Below are 26,233 nucleotides of genomic sequence, written 5' to 3' on the forward strand. Positions count from 1 at the left end.
CCAGGTGCCTCTGGGATTTGTAGTTCACAGTTACTGCCAGCAGTAAGTCTGAGTGGGGGAAGGGGCGTTTAATCTCCCTCCCTGGCCCCAGACGCCAGCTGGGGTTTGCCTGGAGGGGAGGGAGCAGTCCCTGCCTCCTCTCCCCACCCACAACCCTTCTTTGATGGAGCAGACAGCACAGCCGAGCCCAGAGCTAGAAAGCATGCTGGCATGCTGAGAGACTGACATTTAACTTGAACCAGGAAGGGGTCTGGGACAAAAGTTTCATGAACTGGTTTGACCCAAATCAGTTAAGTTTGATACTACAGTCAACCAGGTTTATCTTAAACCAGTATCAACTGTTTGGAAATTGGTTTATGTGCACTGAACCTCTGTTCTGTTACAGGTTTAAAAATGTTTCTGTTGACTTATACTGGTTTATGTGTAATTTCTGTCTCTACCCTAAAAGATAGTGAAATGGTTATAATGGAATGTTACATTTGTCTTATTTGATTCTTGTTTCTGGGATGTAAAGAAAATATGCTATCATTTGTAGAAGATGTCTGCTAATTGAGAAGAAAGCCTGGAATATCTCCAAAGATGCTCACATAAGCAGGGATGGCATTCACATAATGGGCTTTATTAGTACTAGAAAGGTATAATCTATCTACAAATATATTGACAAAATAATAAAAAAACAAAATAATGATCTGTCCATAAGATCACGACTAAGGATTACAATTTTACTGCTGTTCTAATTTTGTTAGATACTTAGGACTGCATGATTTACAGAAGCAGGCAAAGGTGGAGTATGTCTTGTTTCATTTTATTGCCCAGCTTACTCCCCTAGATAAGCACATGTCATTCCAAATGAAGTCACTGCGAGTAGCAAGTGAATGCAAAAACAGAATCTATCCTCTGGATTTATTAGATTAAATTTGTGTGTTGCTTCAAAACACAAGTTACTCTTTCCTATTCCAAGATACATCCTCTATAAATGTAATATTAGGGAGCTAAAAAGTGCTCTAGCAGAGGGAAAAGAACATACTTCAAACCCCTGTCCTTTGTTGAAACACCACCATATAACTGTGCTCAAGTGAATGAGGGAGAGAACACATGAGGCAGGACTTTATCTTAGATCTAGTGGATTTAGGGACAAGATTGTCAATTGAGCGAGACTTCAATTACAACCTAATTTAATGTATACCTAAGTACATTATTGCAATTCAATAAACATCTCTTTAGAATTAAACAATTCCAATTTACTTTCATTTCAGCCTGTGTGCACGCTGTGAGAATTTGTTATTACTCATGCCTAAATTAGTCAGATGCTTTCAGAAGCATTGATCCATGCAATCCCATTGTGACATCAGTGCTGCATAGGACTAACCTCAAATCAGCCACTGAAATTTACCTGCTTGGAAAGAAGGAGCAAGACATGGAAAAGTTATATATTCTGCCCTTAATTATCTTTCTCTATGTGTCCTGCCGTCCATAATTGTCTCTGTCTAGCAGTCTGCCTGTACACTCCAGCAATGAATCAATGTCTCTTGTGTTGGAAGGCTATCTATTGATATTTATACCTTGCTCTTCTTTCCATCTTACCTGCTAACATGTCTGAGGGGGAGACAGTCAGGCACATTCTTAACCAAGGTTTGCACCGTCTGATATTTATTTCCTTTTGCTGATTGCCTTCCTTCCATTTAAACACAACACACCTCTCAAAATGCTCACATGCATGCCCGGGTTCATTTCAATCATGAGTTCTTATTTATTTTGTTCACTTCAGGTTAGATCCCAAAAGGTGCAGATGCCCTTAATGGAAATTAAAAGCACTCAGGACTTTACACAATCAGTCTTTTCATCAGCTGTAGTCTGAAGGGACATCATAATACACAGCACTTGATTTTTAAAGTACTGTTTGGGCCTTAATGAGTTGATTAGCAATGCTGGGAAGTATTCATAACCACTTACCTGCATTTTATATATGATAAAACTAAGAAAGGTATAATGACTTCCTCAAAAACCAAAGGGTGCTTATAGATGTGCTCAGGGGGGCAGTACTTTAATTAGAGTGGCTCCAAGAGCACCCAGAGCATAACATGTATCAGCGTCCCCACACTGAAAAATGGCAGCAGTGGTGCTTTAACTGAAGCTTGTCAAACAAGCTTTAGTTAAAGCACCGCTGCCATTTTTTAGTGCAGGGATGCTGACACACATTATGCTGGAGTCTGCTGGAGCACAGTAATTACCATACTCCAACAGACTCAATCAAATCTGCTCCAACATGCCGTAATTACAGCACATCAGAGCAGCCTCCCTTCATGTGTATATGCACCCAAACTAAGCAGCAGAGGCAGCAAGATTGGAATTCAGGGCTGCCCTGCCTTCTTACCTGGTGATCACTTCCAACCACATTGCCAAAGGCTAAAGCCATACAGGAATCTTTGTCGTGCTTCCTTCCTGAACAGTGGCATGTATAAATGTATACGAATATATATTATAAAATCCCAGATAAACAAATTCAGCCCTACAGCCCTTTAATACACATCAATCCACATGGTTTTCCAGAGGGGGATTGTAGTTCCACAAAACTCAACCCTGACAGGTAGAATAGTCTTAATCAGATTATAGATAATACCCTCTACAAATCAGTAATTGTACTTACACATTCAATTTTACACAAAGCCTCCAGCTAGCCACCATTCAGCTCAGAGATAAAACAAGTTGAGACTTATCCCTTAGCCTAGTCCCTCAGAGTAACTCAGAGACTCCTGTGAGTTGTGCACAGACCAATGCATAGTGACCTATGATCAGGAAAGTACAAAGGTGACGTAAAGCCGTCTTTCAATGCTCCTGTCCTGAGCTGCCAGGAGTGCCTCTCATGTGCAGCTAGGAATCTGGAGATCTAAGGAAACCTTCTTTTCCCAATTCATTCCATGTGTCATTAAAATCAAACACAAAATCTGTTTTTCATTCTGTAAAAAAATCCACCTTTACCTACCCTATCCAAATTCCACACAATTTGAAAAATAACTGGGCTTTAAGAAATTCATAAACCACATAGGACAAAGTTATATATGCATTTCCACTTGAACTACTGTTACATGCACACAATATCCATCAGGTATTTTTATTTAATGCTACTTACCTTTCACTATTAGTTCTGCATAATTTGAAACTCCAGAGCCACCATCTGAGCGAATCACGCACCGGTATTTACTGATGCTACGCTGAGAAGTGTCCGTTACACTGACTGTAGCCGAAAACCGTCTGTGGTTGACCACCCTGGTGACCATTAAGGCAGTGTCCCTTCCATTCCATTGCTGCCAGAGCAACCAAGAATACAAATAAATAAGAGACAGACAGGTTGACAAATGTGTTTGTTGTTATGCTTTATATGAATACCATTTCGAACTTTCTGTTTAATGATGTCTGCTAAGTAAGCAATGTATATCATGCAAAGTTCCAAAAGGCCTCCAAAGATGCACCCACAAAACATAAACTGTACACAAACATAAATATCTGTTTGTCTGAATTAACACATGCAATAGGGCTACAGACAGATATTCACAAACCTGGAGCCTGAATTGATTCAATCTTTGCAGGTTAGTCTAACCTGCAAAGACTGAACTGACTTGCTAGTGCACAAACATTCATGTTTAATTCTGGAAATGCAGGCACGTGCCTGCAGTGGCTCAGACTAGAAACCAGGGGCGGGGGGGGGGGGTGCTGGAGCAGCCCTCCCTTCCCCTTTCAACCGTCACAAGGCTAGAGGGAAGCTGACCTGGGGGCATGGCAGAACCCCCCACAGGGGCTAAGTATGATTGTGGAGGGGTTTCAACCCCCACCCTGGCCTGGAAAGACCTCATCTAGGCTGTGCCTGGAGGGATAGGAGGGAAGCAGCCATTGCCAGGCTTGTTCCCAAGGCCACACACCAGCAGGGCAGTGCCTCAAGCAAAGGAGGGCAAGGGGTGGGGATTAAACTTACCCGACTCCAAGCATCGGACCCCAGTCGGGTTCTGTCCAGATTCTCCCCCAGCTCTTGCTTGGCTGGTGGGGGGCCTGACCAGAGCCACCAGAATGGCCCTGCTGTCCACCCAGGGCTGAAGCTGAAGCTGAAGCTGCAGCTGGGGCTGTGGAGCTGAGCCCAGCCTGCCCTGGAGTGTTGCTAAGGCCAGAGACAGAGGGGCAGCTTGGGGCCGGGGTCACGGGGGCTGTGTGGCCAGAACGCTTCTGGCTCCCTGCACCCAAGCCAGCTGTGTAGGATCCTGTGGGGTTGGTCCTCAGGGCAGGACCCTTCCCAACCCATTGGGGCTGTATGACAGCCTGGCCTGGCAGCATGAGTGGTAGCTGGCTCAGGAGCAGACTTCCTGAGCTAGCTCAGAGGCATTACCATACCCCCGGGCCTGGAAGTGCACAGCCAGCTGTCGGCTGTTCAGGGCCCAGGAAGCTGTGCTGTCCTCTTCACCTGCTGCTACCACTGTTGCTGCCACTCTGGGCGGGGAATGGGAGGGTAGGGGAGGTGGGAAACTTCAGCCCCGCAGCTTCTGTTCTGTATGTGGAGCTCCAGCTCCATCCCCTGGATGCCTTCCACCTTCCAAAGCATCCAAGTGGAAGGAAGTTGCAGTCAGTGCTCCACACATGGGTAAGAAGCTGGCAGGCCTGGCAGAAGCCACAGGGCCCAACAAGGCTGTTTTTCTCCCTTCACCTGCAGCTCCTGCACCTGCTATGCAGTTCTGCTTGGGATGGGGGGAGATTCCTTTAGCCCAATGGCTTCAACCTTTGCTGGGCTGGAGCAGCTGAGCTGACGGAAACTCCCCCTGCCCTGAGCAACACTATGTGGTGCAGCAGGACAGGAGCTGTGGTTGCAGGTGAGGGGAGAAAAATAACTCTGCTAGGCCCAGCAATTTCTGCCCCATGTGTGGACTTCTGGCTACAGCCCCTGGATGCCTTCCACCTAGATGTCTTGGAAGGCAGAAGACATCTGGGTGGAAAGCATCTGGGGGTTGGAGCTAGAGCTCCATGTGTGGGGCAGAAGCCATGGGGCTGAAGCTTCTTGTCACCCCCACCAAGAGTGGCATGGCATGACCATGGCAGCAGCAGCTAGAGGCAAAGAAGCAGAACAGCCCCCCTGGACCTGACCAGCCCACAGCTGGCTGTGCACCAGCAGCCCCAGATGTGGCAGTGGCTGCTAGGCTCAGGGCCCACCAGCGCCTCCAAGCTGGCCTGGGAAGTCCACTCCCCAGTCAGCCCCCACCTGTGCTGCCAGGCTGAGCTGTTATGGAGCCTCAGTGGGATGGAAAAAGCTCTGTCCCCAGGGCCAGCCCCTCAGGGCCCTTCTCAGCCTTCTGGGGCTCCATGACAGCCCAGCCCAGCTTGGGCATGGGGAGCTGCACAGCTCCAACCCAAGCTGCAGCCTGCTGGGAAGGGCCCAGCCCCAGTGTCCCAACCTGGGATGGCCCTTCTGCCTCTGCTCTCAGCAGTGCTCACAGGCCAGTTGACCTCAGCCCTGAAGCCCCAGCCTCTGGCAAGGCAGGTGTATGGTGGGGGTAAGGTAGCCGTATAGTGGACAGTCCAGTTGTCCTCTGTTCTCTACTGATACAAAACCAGATGCCTTTATGTCCTCTATTTTTATCTTGAAGAGAAAAATAGAGGACACAAAGGCATCAGGTTTTGTATCAATAGGGGATACAGAACAGAGTAGCAGAAAACTGGAATGTCTTCTATGATTGCTACCCTAGGTGGGGGCCATGCCAGCCAGCTCTGGCTGTGCTCCCTCCCCTGCCGCTGGAGCGGGGCAGGGGGGAACAGCTGATGGGGCTGCTATCCTCCAGTAAGGGGTGGGAGAATAAACCTCGTTCCTGCCTCCCTTTGCATCAGGGGATCATGCGTCTGGCCACACCCCCGTCCCTGCTCAGGCTAGAGATCAGAGGGGTGGGGCCAACCCTGCTGTCTGGAGCTGAGGGCACAGCCATGCCCAAGGCTGCAAAGCATCTGGGATGCTGTTGGATTCTGATTTTAGCTTAATCCAGGAAGGGGTCTGGGACAGAAGTTGCATAAACCGGTTTGACCCAAGTCAGTTAGTCTGATACTAAATTCAGCCAGGTTTATCTTAGATAGTTTCAGCCATTTTTAAACTGATTTACGTGCACTGAACATGTGTTCTGTTAAAGGTTTAAACTAGTTTCTGATCACTTAAATCAGTCTATGTGTAACTTCTGTCTCCAAGGTGAGGGGCTTCACGTGTATTCAAGTTTTGCAAGTAATTTTTTAAATCATGTTTGACAATTTGATGCAGTAACTATAATCCAACAGTTATCTTAGGAGAGGGTCCAGATTTTTAGAAGTGTTTGTAAGCAATGCATTTGCGTGCTTTGCCAACACAAACACATAGATTTTGTATATCCTTACTTGTGCAGCTGTACAGATGTGGTGTTTTTGTTGAGCCAAATTTAAAGATAGACTGAATTTGGCTTGCTATCTGTGCTTAGATTTCAAACACCGCTGGAGAGTGAATATTAGAGAATTTCCTAACTCTCCAGAATTTCTCTAAATAAGTGAGGATCAGAAGGTGTCACCCTGCCCTGCCTTCCTCCAGAACTTCAGTTACATTAACGTCAAGCAAGAAGCCCAGTTTATCATGTCCTGTGTTTCCAGCTAACTGGAAGCAAGATGTGGAAGAATTCAGCATAAAAGTAAGTCAAACTGTGCCAAAACATCTGACATTGTTCAGTTGATTTAGCTTGTTAGGTGTTTCAAAGAAAAAAGTAGCGTCATTTGCTAATTTCCAGTAATCAATCATTTGGGTCATTTCCAAATGTCATTTTCGTTAAATGCTTCAGTTTCAAAGAGTATATTCCCACTAGCACAAAAAATTGCTCTCCTCCCATCTCTTTCTCCTTTCCCATCTAAAGGGAAAATTGCTCACCTCACTTTAGCTCAGAAGTGTTTTACACACATGAAGTCATAATGGCAAAAGCATTTGGCAGCAAGCATCAGAGCAAGTTAAAGATCAAGCAATGATACACCTTAGGGGTGCTAAATTACAACACGACTTAAGAAATTTGTGGCTAAAAATGGAGCTGCTAGGGTAAGAAGTGTGACAACAGTAGTTAAAGTGACTATCAAGTCATTTTGTACACTGCACCTCTTACCGACTTGAATATTTTTCCTAGAATTAATTTTAAACTTTAACTTCAGATAAACTTATTCTTTGCTCCAGTCCTGCTTAGACTACAGTTGAAACTGGTATTAAAGCTCTTTCAGCCAACATGTTAACTTCATACCCTTAGCCCACCATTTGTTAATATTCCCAGAATGCTCAAGCAGCCCTGGCAAGGGTACACCTCTTCATGAAATTAGTGTGCCTGAATAAATTCTGACACATTTCATGCTGGGCTTTATTGCTTCTAGGCACAGTGTTTATGCATGCACCCAAGACTGCAGCACATTTTGCTGGAGTGGAGCAGCCCCAGCTGGCAGGGGCCCCAAGAGGTCAGCCTGCCAGCCTGGAGCTGCTCTGCCCCGGCTCAATGTACTGCAGAGGGGTGGGCTGTGGCATGAGGGTGCTACAGTGTAGGACTAGCTGGCAGGCAGCCCTGGCCATGGTCTACACATGTGCTGTGGTGCACTAAACTCTGCTGTAGGATAGCACTTGTGTCAGGCTTACAGTGGAGTTAATTAGTTTATTGAAGTCTAATATGGCTGCACATGTGGATGGTGATGCTTTACTGGGGAGCTAAATAGTGAAATCCACAGTAAAGTACATGTGTAGATGTGTCCAGTGTGTACTTTTGTGTTGCAGTAGTTGGTACTGGAGGTATTGCTTGCTATAGGCCTCAAAACAACAGATGGAGCATCCACAGAAACACACAATCACAGAAAATTAGGGTTGGAAGGGGCCTCAGGAGGTTATCTAGTCCAACTCCCGTGCTCGAACCAGGACCAGCCCTAACTAGATCATCCCAGCCAAAACTTTGTCTAGCTGGGTTTTGAAAATCTCCGAGGATGGAGATTCCACCACCTCTCTAAGTAACCTGTTCCAGTGTTTGACTACCCTCCTAGTAAGAAAATTCTTCCTAATATCTAACTTGAACTTCTCTTTCTGCAACTTGAGACCACTTGTTCTTGTTCTGTCATCTGCCACCACTAAGAACAGTCTAGCTCCATCCTCCATCCTCTTTCAAACCCCACTTTAGGTAGTGGAAGGCTGCTATGAAATCCGTTCTCAGTCTCCTCTTATCTAGATAAATAAGCCCAGTTCCCTCAGTCTTTCCTCATAAGTCATGTCCCCCAGTCCCTTCAATATGTGGGTAAAACCATTTTTGTTGCTCTTCATTGTGCTCTCTCTAATTTGTCCGCATCCTTCCTGTAGTGGAGGACTGAAAACTGAACACAGTATTCCAAATGTGGCCTCACCACTGCTGAAGAGAGGGGAATCATCACTTATCTTGACCTACTGGCAACACTCCTACCGATGCATCTCAGTATGGCACTAGCCTTCTTTGCAACAAGGGCACATTGTTAGCTCATATTCAGCTTATTGTCCACTCTAACTCCAGCTCTTTTCTGCAGAGCTGTTGCCCAGCCAGTCATCCCCAAGCCTGTACTTATGCATAGGATTGTTCCATCCTAAATGCAGGACTTTGCACTTGTCCTTGTAGAACCTCATGGGATTTCTTTTGGTCCAATCCTCCAATTTGTCTACATCACTCTGAATCACCTTCAGACTTGCTGAGGGGGGGGACTCTATTCCATATATCAGGTCGTTGACGAAGACATTGGACAAAACTGGCCCCAGGGCAATGGGGTACTCCACTTGATACTGGCTGCCAACTGGACATCAAGCCTGATGCTCCAGCCAGTTTTCTATCCTCTTTCTATCAGCCAACTCCCTCAACACCCTTGGGTGCATCCCGTCTGGCCCCTTGGACTTGTATATGTCTGGCTTTTCTAAATAGTCCCTAACCTGTTGTTTTGCCACTGTTGGCTGTTCACCTCCTCCCCAAACTGTGCTGCCTGGCACTGTAGCCTGGGAGCTGAGCTTGCCTGTGAAGAGTGAGGGGAAGAAGGCATTGAGCACTTCAGCCTTTTCTGCATCCTCTGTCACTAGGTTGCCTCCCACATTCAGTAAAGGACCCACACTTTCACTGATTCTCCTCTTGCTACTGACATACTTGTAGCAACCCTTCTTGTTACCCTTCACGGCCCTTGCTAACTGCAACTCCATTTGCACTTTGGCCTTCCTGACTTCAACCCTGCATACCTGAGCAATGCTCTTATACTCCTCCCTAGTAATTTGTCCAAGTTTCCACTTCTTATAAGCTTCCTTTTTGTGACTTATATTACTGAAGAGTTCCCTGCTAAGCCAAGCTGGTCTTCTGCTATACTTGCTAGTATCTTGTGGATTGGGATGGTTTATTCCTGCACTGTCAGTAAGGCTTCTTTAAAGCATAGCCAGCTCTCCTGGACTCCTCTCCCCATCAGACGAGCTTCCCAAGGGAACTTACCCATGAGTTCTCTGAGCAAGTCAAAGTCTGCTTTTCTGAGGGCCCAGGTCCTTGGTCTGCTGCTCTCCATCCTTCCTTTCCTCAGGATCCTGAACTCAATCATCTCGTGGTCACTGCTGCCCAAATTGCCATCCACTACTACATCCCCCACCAATTCTTCCCTATTTATGAGCAGCAAGTCAAGAAGAGCATGGCCCCTAGCTGGCCACTCCAGCACTTGCACCAGGAAGTTGTCCCCCCAAACTTCCCGGATTGTCTTCAAAAACTTCCTGGATTGTCTGTGCACAGCTGTATTGTCCTTCCACCAGATGTCAGGGTGATTAAAGTTCCCCATGAGAAGCAGGGCTTGTGATTGGGAACACTTCTGCTAGCTGTTTGAAGAAAGCCTCATCCACTACTTCCTCCTGGTCTGGTGGTCTATAGCAAACACCCACCACAAATCATCCTTGTTGGTCTCCCCTCTAACCATAACTCAGATACTTTCAAGAGGCCTATCTCCAGTTTCATACTGGAGCTCTGAAAAATCATATGGCTCATTTACATTAATTGCAACTCCTCCTCTTCTCCCCTGGCTGTCCTTCCTGAACAGTTTGTACCCATCCATAACAGTGCTCCAGTCATGCGAGCTCCCACCAACTCTCTGTTATTCCAGCCATGTCATAGTGGATAGGTTACAGCGGTGGGCTAGCAAAAACAGGATGCGCGTCAATACTGACAAGTACAGGGTGCTACGCTTGGGCAGTAGTAACCAGCAGCACACTTATAGGATGGGAAATTCCCTTCTTGAGAGCATGGAAGCAGAAAGCGAGCTTGGAGTCAATGACTCCGAGATGAACATGGGCTGATAATACGAGGTCACGGATGGAAGGGCTAACCAGACCTTGTCATGCATCCACAGGTACATCTCTAGCAGGGACAAGGAGGTGATCCTCCCCCTCTACGCGACACTGGTCAGGCCACAGCTGGAGTACTGTGTCCAGTTCTGTGTGCCCCACTTCAGGAAGGATGTGGACAACATTGAGATGGTCGAGAGGAGGGCCACCCGAATGATCCGGGGACAACAGGGCAGACCCTACAATGAGAGACTGCGGGACCTGAACCTGTTCAGCCTTCACAAGAGAAGGCTGAGTGGGGACCTGGTGACTGTCTATAAACTCACTAGGGGAGACCAGAAGGGTTTGGGAGAGACCTTGTTTCCCCTAGCGCCCCCTGGCATAACGAGCAATAATGGCTATAAGTTGTTGGAGAGGAGGTTTAGATTAGACATCTGTAAGAACTATTTCACAGGGTGGCTAGGATCTGGAACCAACTTCCAAGGGAAGTGGTGCTGGCTCCTATCCTGGGGGCCTTTAAGAGGAGGCTTGATCCCTACCTAGCTGGGATCATTTGAGCCGTTTTTTCACCTGCCCAGGCAGGGGGTCGGTCTTGAAGATCTACAAGGTCCCTTCTGACCCGACTTCTATGATTCTATAGAACTCTGACTGTGTAAGAACTTCCAATTCTTCCCAGGCTTGTTTCCCAAGCTCTGTGCATTCATGTACAGGCACCTGAGTCGCTTGCCATGATTTCTCACGAAGTATGAGAGCACCTCCTTTGTTGCCCCATGCTGCTTGCTCTTCCTCCACATCTCTCACTTCCCCACTTACCTCAGGCCTTTGGTCTCCAATCCCCAGTAAGCCTAATCAGCATCAAGCCATGAGTTGAATCTGAACAACCCAGTTCTGTCATTCTGCATTAGTGCCCCACACAACACTAAACTGGAACAACTTCAAAGAAGTTCCTTTCATTAAAGTCCCTTTGGAATTTCTCCTTTATCCCTCAGCTCTTCTCCTTCCACTCATTTTGACTAGGGCACTTCCACCAGATTATGCTTCCTTGTTACTTTACCTGGAGCCAGAGTTTGTCATGTTGGGACCACTTGCCCCCTGCAATGCACTGGAACGTTGCATTCTGTCCCACGTTAACCTCCACATTCTGAAGCCGCAGGAAGTGAGGTGCTTTTCCTAAAAAAAAAGGAGAAAAAAAGATGCAAAATATTATGTTACCCAGTTAGAGCATGACAATAATTGAAAAAGTCTTACAACCACTAGGATATCCTTACTTAGTAGGTATGAGGGCAAAACTAGGTCTACCCTTTGACCAAGTAACTTAGCAAAGCAAAGCAAAGCTGTATTGTTTAATTATTTAGCATGGAGAGATTGGTACTATACAGGATGGCCAGGATAACACTTTAGCACAGCAAGGAAGTGCAAAGAGCAATTTCTGCTGTATAACAGGGAAATATCAACATTTACAAAGGTCAAAAAAATCAAATAGCCATGAGATTTCAGAGCAAACATGGTGCAAAGCAATTTTTCATATGCTTTTTCAGTTTTGCTGATTGCCAAATGAATCCTAGGGAATCAGACCTGACACCATCAAGCATTCCTAATTTTCAAATTATATTTAAAAAATCAATCCCATCATTCACATAAATAAGCACAGACCACTGTCTTTCAAAGCTAAACAACAAAGTCAGACTTCTCCATTTGACAATTAATATAAATCATGTAAGGCTATGACCATTATCACAGTGTATATAACCATGCTAGAGTAAGGCTGGTCCATTACTTAACTCCTGAAAGTAGGATCTCCTGAAGTAAAGGCCATGTGCTATTCTGAACTTAATTCAAGTTCACTACTAAACTTAGGATAATATTAAAGAATTATAGCAGAATTATTATTACAGCTAGTCCTCTGTTAGGCCATGCTTTTCAAAGCAAATAAACTATGTTTTCTGTTAAATAACTGGAAAAGGGTATGGGCACCCATGTTTATACATGTATATCCCCTTTCATGTAGGGGTAGCTAGATACAATTATTAGCATGCACACATGCAAGTGTAGGCCAGTTTCGCAGGCACATTATCAGAAGCTGGTCAAACAGCTGAAACATCCTGTGTGCATGCCTCTGAAGTATTTATCATTCATCTGGGACTGCAACCAGTCCAAACAGATAAAACAGATGATCTAGGGTAACACTGTACTATCATTCTTTTAGCTGGTCAGTTGTTTGTGGCAAATCTATTGACAACTGAACCCTGGGATGAAGCATGGTTACACAGGACTTTTATCTTATCAGCAAGGCCTCAGCACAGAGTATAACTGCTGTTACAGCAAATTATTTTATCACAAAAAAGCTGTATACTTGAGATATTTAATTTTCTCTTTTACCACATCCTTAAGAGCTGTTTCTCTCCACTTCCACTGCACTTGTTTGTCAGGCTAGGATCTGAGAAAGTGCAGAAAAACTTGTGTGGAAATAATAATAATAAAAAAGATATCATAATTCCAGTCACCTCAAAGGTCACTGGGAGTTCCACCATTGCAATGTTCTGAGTAATAACAATTGTAAAATGAATGCGAGGGACAAAAGCCATAAAAGTAAACAGCACACTTCACTGACATTTACTGTGGTGGCTATCACTGCTGAACTCTGAAGGTGATTCTGGGGAGTAAAAACGGAGAAGTACTGCTAAAGACTGACAGGGTTTTATACACTTTAGAAAACACTATACACAACAGACCGAGGACTTATCCCAATGGGGTATTGTACCTGTGGTTTGGCATTGTATGCCACTATTAGTCACTTTTTAAAACCTAAACTTGTGTGCCTCACATGCTCAGTTCCATCCAAGGCAAGTATAGCAGTCAAATTAGACAGTGGTAGGAAGGGAGTGGTCTGATTATGGCAAGGGAAGGCAAAAAAAGGCCAGCAGGCCACATCTGGCATGCCAGGCCATTCTATCTGGCCCACATAGCCCCTAATATCTTTGGAAAATTAACTTTTATCTGTCCCTGGCTGCTGTCCCTGGCCTGTCAAAGGTGACCGGTGCCAATGGTGGCAGGACCCAGTCACTGAGCAACAAGGCCTGGCTGACTCCACCCTGTCCCCAGTCTGCCACTCCCACTCCCACCTCCAGCCCCAAACCAGAAGCCTCTGTGGCTTCTTGCCTGGTGACCCTGGAGCTGTTCCCTGCCTCCCTCCATCCAAGTGAAAAGGAAACATCTGTGATCTGCCCAGCAGCCAGGAACTGCATGGTATGGTCCAGGCTGGGCTGCAACAAGAGTGGGAGAGGGGAGGGGGTTGGAGGGAAGTTGTGGTGGCACAGGGAGCATCAGGAGGGGCACATGAAGTGGCAGGGAGCTACAGGGGGCAGTGGCAGTGGGGGGAGCAGCAGGGGCCACAGGAAGTGGTGGTGGTATGGGGAGCAGCAGGGGAATCATGGGAAGAAGCAGTAGTGAGGGGACTGGCAGGGAGTGGCAGCAGCATGTGGAGTGGCAGAGGAAGTGGTGACAGCACAGGAAGTGGCAGGGGAGACACAGAAAGTGGAAGGGGCACAGAGAACACAGGGGGCAGCAGCAGGGGGGCCATGGAAAATGGCAGGGTGTGGTGGAGGGGTTGGGGGAAGTGGCAGTAGCAGGGGGAGTGGTATGGAGGGCACAGAAAGGAAAGTGGTGGGGAGCGATGACGGTGGGGGAGTGGTGGTGGCTAGGAAGCAGTGGCAGGCAGTCGTGTGGGAGGGAAACCAGGGAAACAGCGGGGGCATGGTGGGTGGGAGTATGGAGCCTGTGTTCATGCCTTGGGGCCAGTGGGGACTCAGAGTGCAATGGCAGGAGCACAGAGCCTGGACGTGGCATCTGCTTGGCTGCATTGCGTGAGGCTCACATGCTGTCAGGAAAAGGTGCACACAATGAAGCCAGTGGCCTGGCCTCTCTCTCTCTCTCTCACCCCACCATAACCCCATACGCTCCCATAGCTGCTACCCCAACCACATACCCCACACCCATCCATATCTACCCACCGTACCCTCACCCCACCACACATGCCACTATGTACTCCCTTACCGTCCATACACAATATACAGTAGGATTTTATTTTGAGCTATTATGTTATAACTTCTAGATACACTTTACAAACATATAAATCAGTACAAAAATATTTTAAAATAAAATTATAAGTTATAAGTTATATTAGATTTTTTTTTTTTTGGTATATGATTTGGGGTTTTTACATGGTTTCAGGATTGCAGCACCCTCCCTCCCAAAAGGAGTACTTCCAGGGAACAGTGAGGGACTTCCAGTGGCAAAGGTTAGGGGTTAAGGGGCAGGACATCAAGTCCCAAAATGGCAATCAGGGGTGGGGCAACTGTCAAGGTGTGGGGCTACTCATGTCGACTTTGACAGCTCACCAAAACTCCATAAGTGGAAATAATTGCCCACCCCTGGATTAAAGACTCACCCACTGATTTTGGCCAGGTGATACAGCACATTAACTACAATGCCTTGACTTAAGTATACAGAAAGAAGGTAGCTGAAGTACGATTCTTTCTGAATGCTTATGGGGAGGAAGGGCTGTAGGCATGGGCCAGGACAGGGACACAGAATATATATTATTTCCTTCTAGATTCAGGAAGCCATAATGGATAATATAAAAACAAAACAAAATGACTTGAGTGCATAGACTACAACCCAGGCAGAATATAGGCAGTTAAGTCCAGGGCAGCAAACCACAACCCACTGTGAAAAGCTAAGAATTCTGGGTCAAGTTTCCTGCTTAAGACCATTTGGGATCCACAAAAGAGATGTCCCTCTCTCTAGGCCCCCTGAGGAGCCTGTTTCAGTGGGTGTGCTCAGAACAGGCTTTGCATGCCCTGACAGGAAGGAACTCAGTACAAAGCACAGCATGCAAAACCATTTTCATTTAAAAATTATCCAACAGAAGACAAGGAGAAAGTAGTGGTGTCACTCACCATTTATATAACAGCATAGGGCACCTATACATGTGCAGCAAGGCTGCTCCAATGTGGTGTAATTACCATGATGCAGCAGACACCAGCACCATGTGTATCAGTGTCCCTGTTCTGAAAAATGATGGCAGGGGCACTTTAACTAAAGCTCATTTAACAAACTTTAGTTAAAGCACCCCATCATGATTTTTCAGCATGGGGATGCTGATACACATGATCCTTCAGGCACTTTAATTAGAGCAGCTCAGAGCCACTCCAATTAAAGCCTTCCTCTCTCCACTCCCAAAGCATGTCTATAAATGCCCTTACTGACTAAAGAACTTGTTTCAGTGGGGAGTTTTGGACTATGGTCCCTGCTCCAGAGACTGCACATGAATTTTGCATTAAACAGTCATTAGATAAAATCCCTAAGCAGCATTGAGAGCATGAACCAGAACCCAGATTTCCTCCTTCCCAGGAGAAAGCTGTTAGCTACATAATCATGTTACTTCTTGCTTTCTCTCTGGCTTCACAAATCTTGCATTGTTGGCTGCACAGTGGAACAGCTTCAACTGGAGAGGTGGAGAGTACCAGCCTTACTTTCAGCACAGTATGCAGAAGATTTAATTCCCCTTAGACATACAACATAGACCCTTTTATTTCTTGGGTGAATTCAATAAGCACTAGACAATTACATAAATGATGGGAAATGGTAGAAGCAGTACCACCACCACCATTTTAGAAGAAAACAATAAGTATATGTACCCAAAGGCCTTATTTGGCTGCCATATGGTTTCAGCGTGTGAGACCCATTGTCACACAGCCTCACATAAGTGCCTAACTCCAGATTAAATAACCTAATTCTAGTAAAGGGGAGGGAATTAAGACACACACTTCTCTTTGCTATTTCTGCTGATTGGCTCAGCATGTTGGCTATTAAAAATCCCTTTCTTAGGCACTTAACCTTCCCTTTTCATTATATAGGGAGCTGGGGGGCCTAGTCAGGGTGGTGGATTGCACTTCTGGTGCCAGGGGCATAAAGCCTAGGTACACGGAGCATCACCACACACATGTCCCTTTGTGCATCTTACCCAAATTCTTACAGTTGTGAACAACAACAACAAAAGCAAACAAACAAGGGCTCAGAATACAAGGGCAATGGAAGGTTGAGAAATGATTAAGCTTTCAGGTCCAGATTTTCCAAGTTGCTCAGCAGTCAGCAGTTCCCACTGAGAATAGGAGCAACATACTTTTCAAGATCTGGTGCTTAACACATTAGTTATGTCAGTGAAGTAACATGTTTGCAGAGCTGCTGTTTCTATACATAGATTTTATAACTATACACAGAGGTCCCAACTTAGGAAAGCATTCCTAGTCAGTAAACCACTTAAGCAATGTGCTTATCTTTGTAAATGGAGCTTACAATAGGATTTAAACTCCAGTTCCAGCACTGAACTGAAGCTAGAAACAGCACTGTTTTTTCTCCCTTTTTACATCCAAAAGCTGTCTTCTGGTTGGGTAACTGTGTTTCTTGCGATCGAAAGACATCAGTCATTGGCCAACATGTTACTCAACGTAAACACAAGATTTGAGAAATTTGTTTGGATGTCACCAGTTATCAGCAGCAGATGCTTAATACTGATTGTAAGTACATCTTAATGAAGTAAATGCACCCAAAGGCATAGGCAATGGGCACATGTTGTAAATATAAATATAATTAACTTAAATGGCAATTACCCATATTACAACTATCAGAAATGCCCTGTTAATTTAAATAGGACCATGCCCCTGATGTCTATCACATAAGATGTCAACTATAGGAAGCCATCATTAGAAATTTTGCATGCAATTCACTGCAATTACAGGAAATACAGATATAAGCCCAATATGTGTACATAGTAGCTGTACTAAAACATTCAAAACTATGAATAAGCAAAAGAAGTATAAATCACAGTAAATAGTACTGGATGGATATGTTGTCTTTCCAAGGAGGACCTGTCTGGCTAGAGGACCCAAGGTGCAAAGTCTACAACATCAGATCATAATGAACAGAATTAGAGTTACCCAAAAGTGTATTTCCATCTCAAACTCCAAATTATTCAAATAAAAAGTCATGGGAGTAGATGAATATTGTTCATGAGAGTATTTAATTTGCTTGAAGAGGAAAAGTAGATGAGATACAGCTGGACTCATTAAAAGATGTGAAGTTTCATACAATGTTTAAAAGGGATTTTTAAAATTGTATTTCACTCATAGAAGAGGCCAGACCAATGGGAAAAACTTGGTTCCAGGCATGGGGAATTAGGAAATTAGATTAGTCCAAATTAGATATGATGGGGCAGGGGGTGGGAGGGGGGAAGAAAAGAGATGTAACCATCTTGCACAGCAAAACAGACTTGTACTAAAGTCTACAATCCACAGTGAGTCCAATGCTTTGAAAGTAATACCAAGGTATAATTTTAAGATCATTTAACGGACTTGAATGCATTTGCATTCCTATGAAGAGAGAGCTTTAGGGTAATTTTTCCACTAAGTGAATATTGCATTATTGTAGGATTTTTATTTTTTATTTTTTAGATTAACTGTTTAGATAGGGATTGGCAATCTGCAGCCTGCAGATCGGATCAGCCCATGGAACCATTGGGTCTAGGCCATGAACCTGGGGCTTCAGCAGAATTCAGCAGCAGAGGCTTAACTTGCACCACTGCTGCGCTGTGCTGCATGAAGAGAAATGCTGACAGCAGCAGTGGCAATGATCAGGTCCTAGGGCTTAGGGCTGTGCGAAGCTTCGGTCCCTGATTTGATTCAGTGGAGATTCGGCCCGATTTGGTGGCCAAATCTCTGAATCTGAATCGAATCAGAGGACCCTTCAACCTTTCTGAATCTAATTGAAACCCTCCAAATCAATTTAGAAAGATTCAGTGATTCGGACATACAGACAGCTTTAAATGTTTTTTCTACATACCTCTAGGTAGCAGAGGCTCATTAATGCTGTGATGCTGGGGCGCATGGAGTGTCCCACAAAAGCACAGGTGGCTCCCCAGTGCGCTTGGCAGCAGACCCAGAAGTGGACTAGAAGCATTTCTGGTCCACTTTTGGGTCTACCGGAGAACACATGGGGCGCCTCCCACACCCTACCAACTCTGTGACTGGTGCCTCCTGGGTCTGGGGGGGGCACCTGGGGTCCCCCTGTGGCTAATCACCAATTCAGGGAGGTGGGGGGGCAGCATGCTCCCCAGACGACCCAGAAGTAGACCGGAACTACTTTGGGTCCACTTCTGGGTTCAACGCCAAGCACGTGGAGGGTCCCCACCCCGCACTCCTGTGGGATGCTTCATGTGCCACAGCATCACAACAATCATGAGTGCTGCCTGCTACCTCAAGGTACGTAGAAAAAACTTTTAAAGCTGTGTCAATATCCGAATCACTGATTCTCTGAATTAGCATCAAATCTTCAGATTCGGCTGAATCGAATCAGGGATCCAAATCAACCATTTGATTCACTGTTCATAATTCAGGCTGAATCTGAATCCAAATCAAATAGGGCCTGCTTTGCACACTCATACTAGGGCTGGCACACCTCAGTTGAACAAAACTAAGCCATTCCAGCTCACCTAGAAAATGTGGCTGACTGCTGGTTTATGATACTAGCAGAAACTTTGCATTCTTCTCTTTCAACTGTATGATTCAGAGTTAACAGATAATCCGAACTTTATATGCCTTTAATAACAGACAGAGCTCCAGGCAAACACCTTTTCACTAGCTGCAGATTCTTAGCAGTTTTGCCAGTTGCACAACTTGCAGAATGATATATTTATTCAAGGCTGATTGTCTTTACTCAGTAAGCATTTTGGAAAGATATGTGAAGATGTTTCAGAGATGACTGAGTTGTGTGAATGGGTTCTTTCGCCCACAAAGCCTGATATAGTATGTTGCCATAGAAAGAAAAAGGACATGTACTTACGGCAAGGATGGGCAAGGACTCTGACTTCATCCACAGCTATGTACCCTGGATGTCCTTTCAAAGAGACAGATTCAAATATCACCTGAAATAAAAAACAAGAGAAGCTTTTCTTACAAACAGTAACCACAACAGCCTTTTTCCTGTTTGCCTCCTCCCACAGCTAGTCCTGTTCCTGGCATCAGTTTTGTCAGTATATATGCATTATCCAGAGGTCTGATCCACTAGTCAGACTGAATCTCAACTCCATTTTTGTATGGCTTGAGCCTTATGACAACTTAACTAATGTTCTTCTAAGAAATGGGGAAGCCTTTGTCAATCTTTCATTGAGAATAAAGAGACACCTGAATGTGGTTCCCATGCCTAACTGAGGATTATGCTGGGAAAGCAGAAGTGGAGAGTATACTGCATTCAGGAGACATTTGACACCTTGAATTTAATATGCCTCACAGCTGTGAATGCATAAATTGTATATGAGCCAAATTCCCACATGTAGCCATCATGGAGGAAGTAACTTGATTTGGCATGTATGCAGTCACTATACCATAAGAAAATTATAAACTGCAGCAACAAATCCTAATCTGTAGTTACTGGATTACAAAATAAATCTCCCCCACAGATTAGAACAAAGTGTTTTCTGTCCTCCCTGGATCAAACAGTTAGCATAATTAACTATTTGAAAGGCCCATATATATGTGCTATGGGTGAAATTCTATTACTAATTGGCTGTCTAATGGTCCACTAGTTGTACAGCCTAGACAAGGGCTGTATAACTTCAAGCAGGCAGGGGCCACACTCCATGTAGGCTCCACCAGCGGGATGCATGGACCACATGACCCCCACTTCCCTATGCCATAGGGCCTCCCTCAGCACTGCATGTGCCCCGCAGGTACACCAGCCATCACCTCTAGGTGTCACAGGCAGATACCCCCCGGAACGGAGTCAGGAAGCAAAAGCCATAGGAGGGAGGGGAAGCCTAGAGACCCTGGGTTCTTCTGCAGCTGGAGAAATGGGGACCAGGTGTGAGCCCAGAAGCCACAAATTAACCCCTTGCAGGCTACAGGTTGGACGCCACTGGCTTAGATAACCGAATGGAAATAGTATCTAGATCACCAATGGTGGTAGACTGTCACCTTGAATGCTAATGTTCCCAAGCAATTTGGGGCCTCATAAACAAACAGTAAGGGTGCTTGTACATAAGCACAGAGGCTGCTCTGACACACTGTAATTACAGCACATCAGAGCAGACTCATTTAATCAGGTCTTCTGGAGTGTGGCAATTACCATGCTCCAGCAGCCTCCTGCGTCTTGTGTATCAGTGTCCCCGTGCTTCCAAATGGCAATGTGGGGGCACTCAAACAACCTTTAATTCAAGCATCCCCACTGCCCTTTTGAAGCACAGGGATGCTAATACATGAGAAGCTGTGGCATTTTAATTAGAGTGGCTCTTGAAGCCACTCTAATTAAAGTACCACCCCGCACCCCCCAACTCCTAGAGCACGTGTAGAAGTGCCCTAAGTTATAGAACAATAATGGCTTTCTTCTGTAACTTGGAAGCTGTACCTGGGATACTGCCCCCAGCTCCTTCCAAAGAAATAGAGACAAGCTGGAAAAGATCCTGCAGGAAGCACTAAAAAAATGAAGGGACTATAAAGTCTGGATTATCTGTTAAAAATTAAGGCCAAAAACCCCCTAAATGTGTACTGTTTGTATAAATATAATCTAAACATGTAAACAAAAGACTTAGAGACATTTAGCATTGTATGACAGGGACAAAGAGAAAGGGGAAATGTAGGCTGCATAGTGAAAATATTCCGGAAGTGTTGGAAGTCTCCCAGGAGAAAGTGTGCATGGGTCATCTTTATAAGTATTATAGGGGCATAGCAGCAAGCAGGTCAAAATTGGCTGAGGATAGGGTCTACTATACCTATGTTTTCTTCCAGTCCCCTATGACTGTCAGAAAGAAGTTCTCAGTTATTGCTTCTATTTATCAAATCTGCATTCACAAAATAGTGCCTCCCTTGTTACTATAAGATTATATGCTAGTGTTTTCAAGGGTAGACTGAGCAGTGTTGATAAATTCTGCTTTATGGAATGTACTAACCAATGTGAACAGATTACAGAGCTGCCACTATTAAACCAGAAGCTTAGTGCTGTTCTAGAACAAACACAGATTATTCAACCTACTCTGACTGAAAGAATAATTGAAGAATTCGAGAACAGCAGAACTCAAATTACTAGACTAGCACAAAGACTTTTTACTACTTAAACCCAGACTTTTCCACACAAGTCAGTTTAACCTATAGAAAGGCTGTCTTTTTAGAGGAGAGCTTACTTGCTCCATTGTGGCAATATTTTCAAATTGTACACCAGAAACTTTGATATAGTAAATGGAAATGAAGTTCCTAGTGCTCAATACTGACAATGTCCATGAAAATCAGAAAGTCCAGTATAGTGGGTTGTCAATTTGTACATAGTCTTTATTTTCCCTGGGCAAACTTCTCCCACAGGAAAACATTAACATAAACCATAAATCATCAACACCAAGTACATAACAATAAAGAGTTAACCAAACCCTCTGGTCTCTTCCCAGACCCTAAGAGAGTATCCTGGCTTGATGGTGCCATCTCTACCTTTACAGCCTTCCCTCTCTCTCCCATCCCTGGGAATTTTAACTTCCTCTGGACCAGCTAATCATCCTATTCAGTTGGCCCAGCCCTCCCAGAAAAGCATGTAATCTCTTTCTCACTGCCTGCCGCTTGGCTGTAGCTCCTGAGATAGGCACCCCGCTTCACTCCCCACCCTCCCACCCTCCAAGGAGTGGAGCACTCTTCCACTTCTTTATCTTCCCAGAACCCGTTCTCACAAAAAATATGTATTTGCATGTGCTGACCCCAGGTAAACTCAAAAGGCTTCAGGGACACCTACCATCTCATCATCAGGGGGTCAGTCTACCTCATGTTAATGGGATGTGGCCCATGACCAACTGGAAAAGAGGCCTTAGGAGATAGTAGTAATAAAGGGTTTGTGTAACAAAGGCCAGCCTCAGGCCTGGCTGTGATACTCCCTGGTGGCTACTTAAAAGTACTGTTTCCTCCTGATTTTTAAGCATCCTCCCCTTCTGCTTGCCTGTCATGTCTTGATGTATATAAATACATATGTTAATATGTATTTAGGAATGGAAATCTATGCCAGGGATCCCTGAACTAGATCTCATTTACTCTAATTACTTGTTTCCTTAAGGGTTAATTCTGTGGCTACCTCATCTCCCATTTTAGCCATTCCCAAGCCTCACAGATGTTACCAATTAATCAGTTACCATCAGTAAGCTCCATGGGCCCTTGACCCTAGCCTCGTTCAACCTAATGGGCCCTCAGCCGCAGTCCATATCACTCTCTCTCAATTTATCCCTGGGCTCTCCAGAGCCATCCAATTCAGCTCCTCTCTGTCCTTCCTCTGCCCTACTCCTGGGCTCCAGCCGTACTTCCAGGCCTCTGGCTTCACCTCTCCATAGTGCCCCCCAACCACCAATTTCTGGGACCTCCACCTCCCTTCCATCCTACCCAAACTGTCGGTCTGCGTATTCCTCAGTGATTTATCTCTGTAGCATGCTCAGAAGCACCTCTAACATCAGCTTCTAGGGCTAAATTGCTTTCCCAGTTCAGACCCTGGGCTTATATAAAACCTAAGCCTGGCCCTCTTCTACTCAGGTGTCTCCCCTGATTGCTGATTGAACCCTCATTGCAGCCTTTTTCTTCTTAAAGTAACAGGTGTCCTAAGTGCCCTGTTAAGTCTCCACTGCCCATTTATCTGCCCAAAACTCCTTTTCTATTATAGTATACTTTTGCTCCAAGCAACTTCCTGGTTAGACAAAGAATGGGGTGTATACAGCTCCATTAGTGGGGCTGTGATGTTAGCAAACTGTAGGATGAACTGCCAATGATGAACTCTAAGTCTAGAAATTACTTCAGTTGCTTGTCATTGGCACAGGCACTGGCAACTGTCAAGGCCATTGCCTTGTCAACTGGGCCCTGATTTTGCCATTGCCTAATATATACCCCAGTTATTTAGTTTCTGTGCATCCCAGGTGACATTTTCCAGACTGGCTGTGAGCCAAGCTGTACATCCAAGTGTGCCCAGCTAGAGGTAGGCTGTCCATGTGTTTGCAAATATTACCACATCCTCTAGCTACATGGCTACATACACCCATTGTGGGAAGAATATTTTGCCCATTAATTGTTGGAAGTATACCAGGACTGTATATAACTAAAAAAAAATAAGGTCTGGAAGTAGTACAGTCCTTAGGTACCTGCAAGTAGCCTTTGGTTAAGTCTAGGTTCGTTATTTATCTTGCATTGCCTATACCCTCCATCATTTAGTCCAGGGGTGGGCAAAATATGGCCCACAAGCCACATCCAAGCCAGCAGGCACTTTCATCTGACCCCTGGCACCATCCAAAGAATTGTGCCCCCCTTCCGCCCGGAAGTCTGGGAGTGAGGTGCACACATGTACACACCTCCAACATACCCTATTGAGCCTTGTTCCCACCCTCTTGGGTGGAAGGGCCCTGCCCAACCAGCAGCAGCTTCTGGGTGGGGGTCCTGCTGCAGCTGCCCCTTGGGAACCTGCTTGGCTTCCTGGAAATCCACCTCAGTCAGGGCAGCAGATAGGAAAGAGGAAGGGCTAGTCAGGCGATGGAGTTGTAGGTGGGCTGAAGTACAGAGCACAGTGTGGAGGCCGCACCCAGGGGGGCGGAGGGAACACAGAGCTCAGCTGGGCAGGGTGTGGGTGTGAGGTGGGGGGTGTAGGGACTCCCCACACACTCAACCCATGGCATACAGCCCCTGCTGCTGGCAGCAGCAACAGGCACGGAGGTCAGGGCACTCATGCCCAGTGCAGGCACCTGGTGGGGCACAGCTCTGGCCAGTGCTGCACACTAGTGCAGAGTCCAGCATGGGGCTTTCCCCACTGTGAGTGTAGGAGCTATAGGTACACAGCGCAGAGCCCTGGTGATAGGGGCAGCTGGGTAGGCTGCACTCCCCCCACTTGCTTCCTGCACACAGCACTGACTAAAGCTGCACCCCACTGGGCATGAGCGCCCTGACCTCCCCACCTGCTGCTCCTGCTGGCAGCAGGGGCTGCATGGCATGGGGGAGGGGAGTGTGGGGAGTCCCTACATTCCCCAAACACATTCACCCTTGCCCCACAACCCCCACCAGCATATACATACATCCTAACATACCCTATGCCCCCTACACAGCACACCCTCTCACAACCCCCCCACGTTTCCCACACCACCATGCACACACATCTACTACACCCACCCCCACCCCACCACACCCCACCATACACATGCAATATAAAAGAGGAATACTTTATTTTGTGTTATCATGCAATACCTTCTATATACAGTATACAAACACAACTCATGTCATGAGAAATATTTTTGTAATAAAATTAAAATATAGTAGGTGTTTCACTTGTAATGTATGATTTGGGTTTTTTTCTGGTTCTAAGATGGCAATGCACCTCCTAAAAGGAGTGTTTTTGTCGTGGGGGGCAGCAAGGGGAGGGACTTGCAGTGGCAAATGTTAGGGGTTAGGGAGTAGGACATCTGGTCCCAATGTGGCAACCGGGAGCAAGGCAACTGTCAAGGGGAGAGGCTGTCCCTGATTTAGTCTATTCTGAGCCTATCATATGTATCACACTTTGAAACTACATTAACTTTACTGAAGTTGTTAGAGAACCTCATGCTGTGGTTTGGTTTTGGCATTATCAGAATTGGGCTACTTTACTCACTGATTGATTCTTCTATGACTCCCAAATGCATCGATTTCTTAATTTTCTATTTTAGTGTTTCCCTCAGCTGGCCTGGAATTCTTAAATACCCCTGATGAATTGCACATCCCATTTCCATAGTTTCATAGCTCAGGAAGGTACCTGAACAGATCATCAAGTGTGACCCCATGCCCTGGGCAGGAACAAGTGCTGGGATCATAATACTCCAGCCAGATGTCTATCCAACCTCCTCCTGAAGACCCCCAAGGTAGGGGAGACCACCATCTCCCTTGGGAGACCATTCCAGAGCCTGACCGCCCTAACTGTAAAGTAATGCCTCCTGATATCAAGCCTGAACCTGATCTCAATCAATTTGTGGCCATTATTCCTTGTTATCCCAGGCGGTGCCTGTGGGGACAGAGCCTCACCTATTTTATACTGGTCCCCCATGGTGAGTTTATAGATGGCCACCAGATTCCCTATCAGTCTTCTTTTGTGGAGGCTGAATAGATTCAGGACCTTTAGTCTATCTTCATAGGGCCTGGCCTGCTTCCCCCTGACCATGCAAGTGGCCCTTCTCTGGACCTTCTCAAGGTTAGCCACATCCCTCTTGAGGTGCAGCACCCAGAACTGGATGTAGTACTCCAACTGCAGCCTGACCAGCACCGCATAGAGGGGAAGGATCACCTCCCTGGACCTGTTTGTGATGCATCTGTAGACACACGACAAGGTGCGGTTACCCTTACTGACCGCTTCCTCGCATTGACGGTTCATGTCCATCCTGGAGTCATCAATGACTCCAAGATCCCTTTCAGCCACTATGTTATTGAGAAGGGTGCTCCCCAGCCTCTAGATATGTTGCAAGATCCTTTTCCCTAGATGCAACACCTTTCATAGATTTTATAGATGTTAGGGCTGGAAGGGACCTCAAAGATCATCAAGTCCAGCCCCCTGCCCCAGGGGCAGGAAGTCAGCTTGGGCCAAAGGATCCCAGCAAATAAGCATTGAAACATTTCTTGAATGAGTCCAGAGTAGGTGCCTGCACCACTTCTGGAGGGAATCTATTCCAGGTCTTGGGAGTTGGGACAGTAAAGAAATTGTTCCTTTTGTCTAGCCTAAAATGGTCTTGGAGGAATTTATGACCATTGTTCCTTTTTTTTCCTTGGGGCACTCTGGTGAACAGGCATTCCCCCAGATTCTGATGCACACTCCTTATATACTTATAGGCTGCCACCA

The 26,233-nt window shown here is 45.8% G+C and overlaps 1 protein-coding gene across 2 annotated transcripts in view; it reads right to left on the reverse strand.

Moving 5' to 3' along the window:
- PTPRT (protein tyrosine phosphatase receptor type T) overlaps positions 1–26,233 on the reverse strand; it is an 846,898-nt gene that overhangs the window by 463,545 nt on the left and 357,120 nt on the right. For both annotated transcript variants that reach the window (XM_090064242.1, XM_090064241.1), the window contains exons 4-6: positions 19,223–19,304; positions 11,379–11,494; positions 3,131–3,305 (exon numbers count right to left, since the gene is read on the reverse strand). In XM_090064242.1, the coding sequence (XP_089920368.1) occupies positions 3,131–3,305; positions 11,379–11,494; positions 19,223–19,304 (373 nt within the window). The remainder of the gene's footprint in view (positions 1–3,130; positions 3,306–11,378; positions 11,495–19,222; positions 19,305–26,233) is intronic.

The sequence above is a fragment of the Crocodylus siamensis genome, chromosome 10 (assembly GCF_052110815.1).
Source record: "Crocodylus siamensis isolate JL-2025a chromosome 10, ASM5211081v1, whole genome shotgun sequence".
Classification (NCBI taxonomy): Eukaryota; Metazoa; Chordata; order Crocodylia; family Crocodylidae; genus Crocodylus; species Crocodylus siamensis.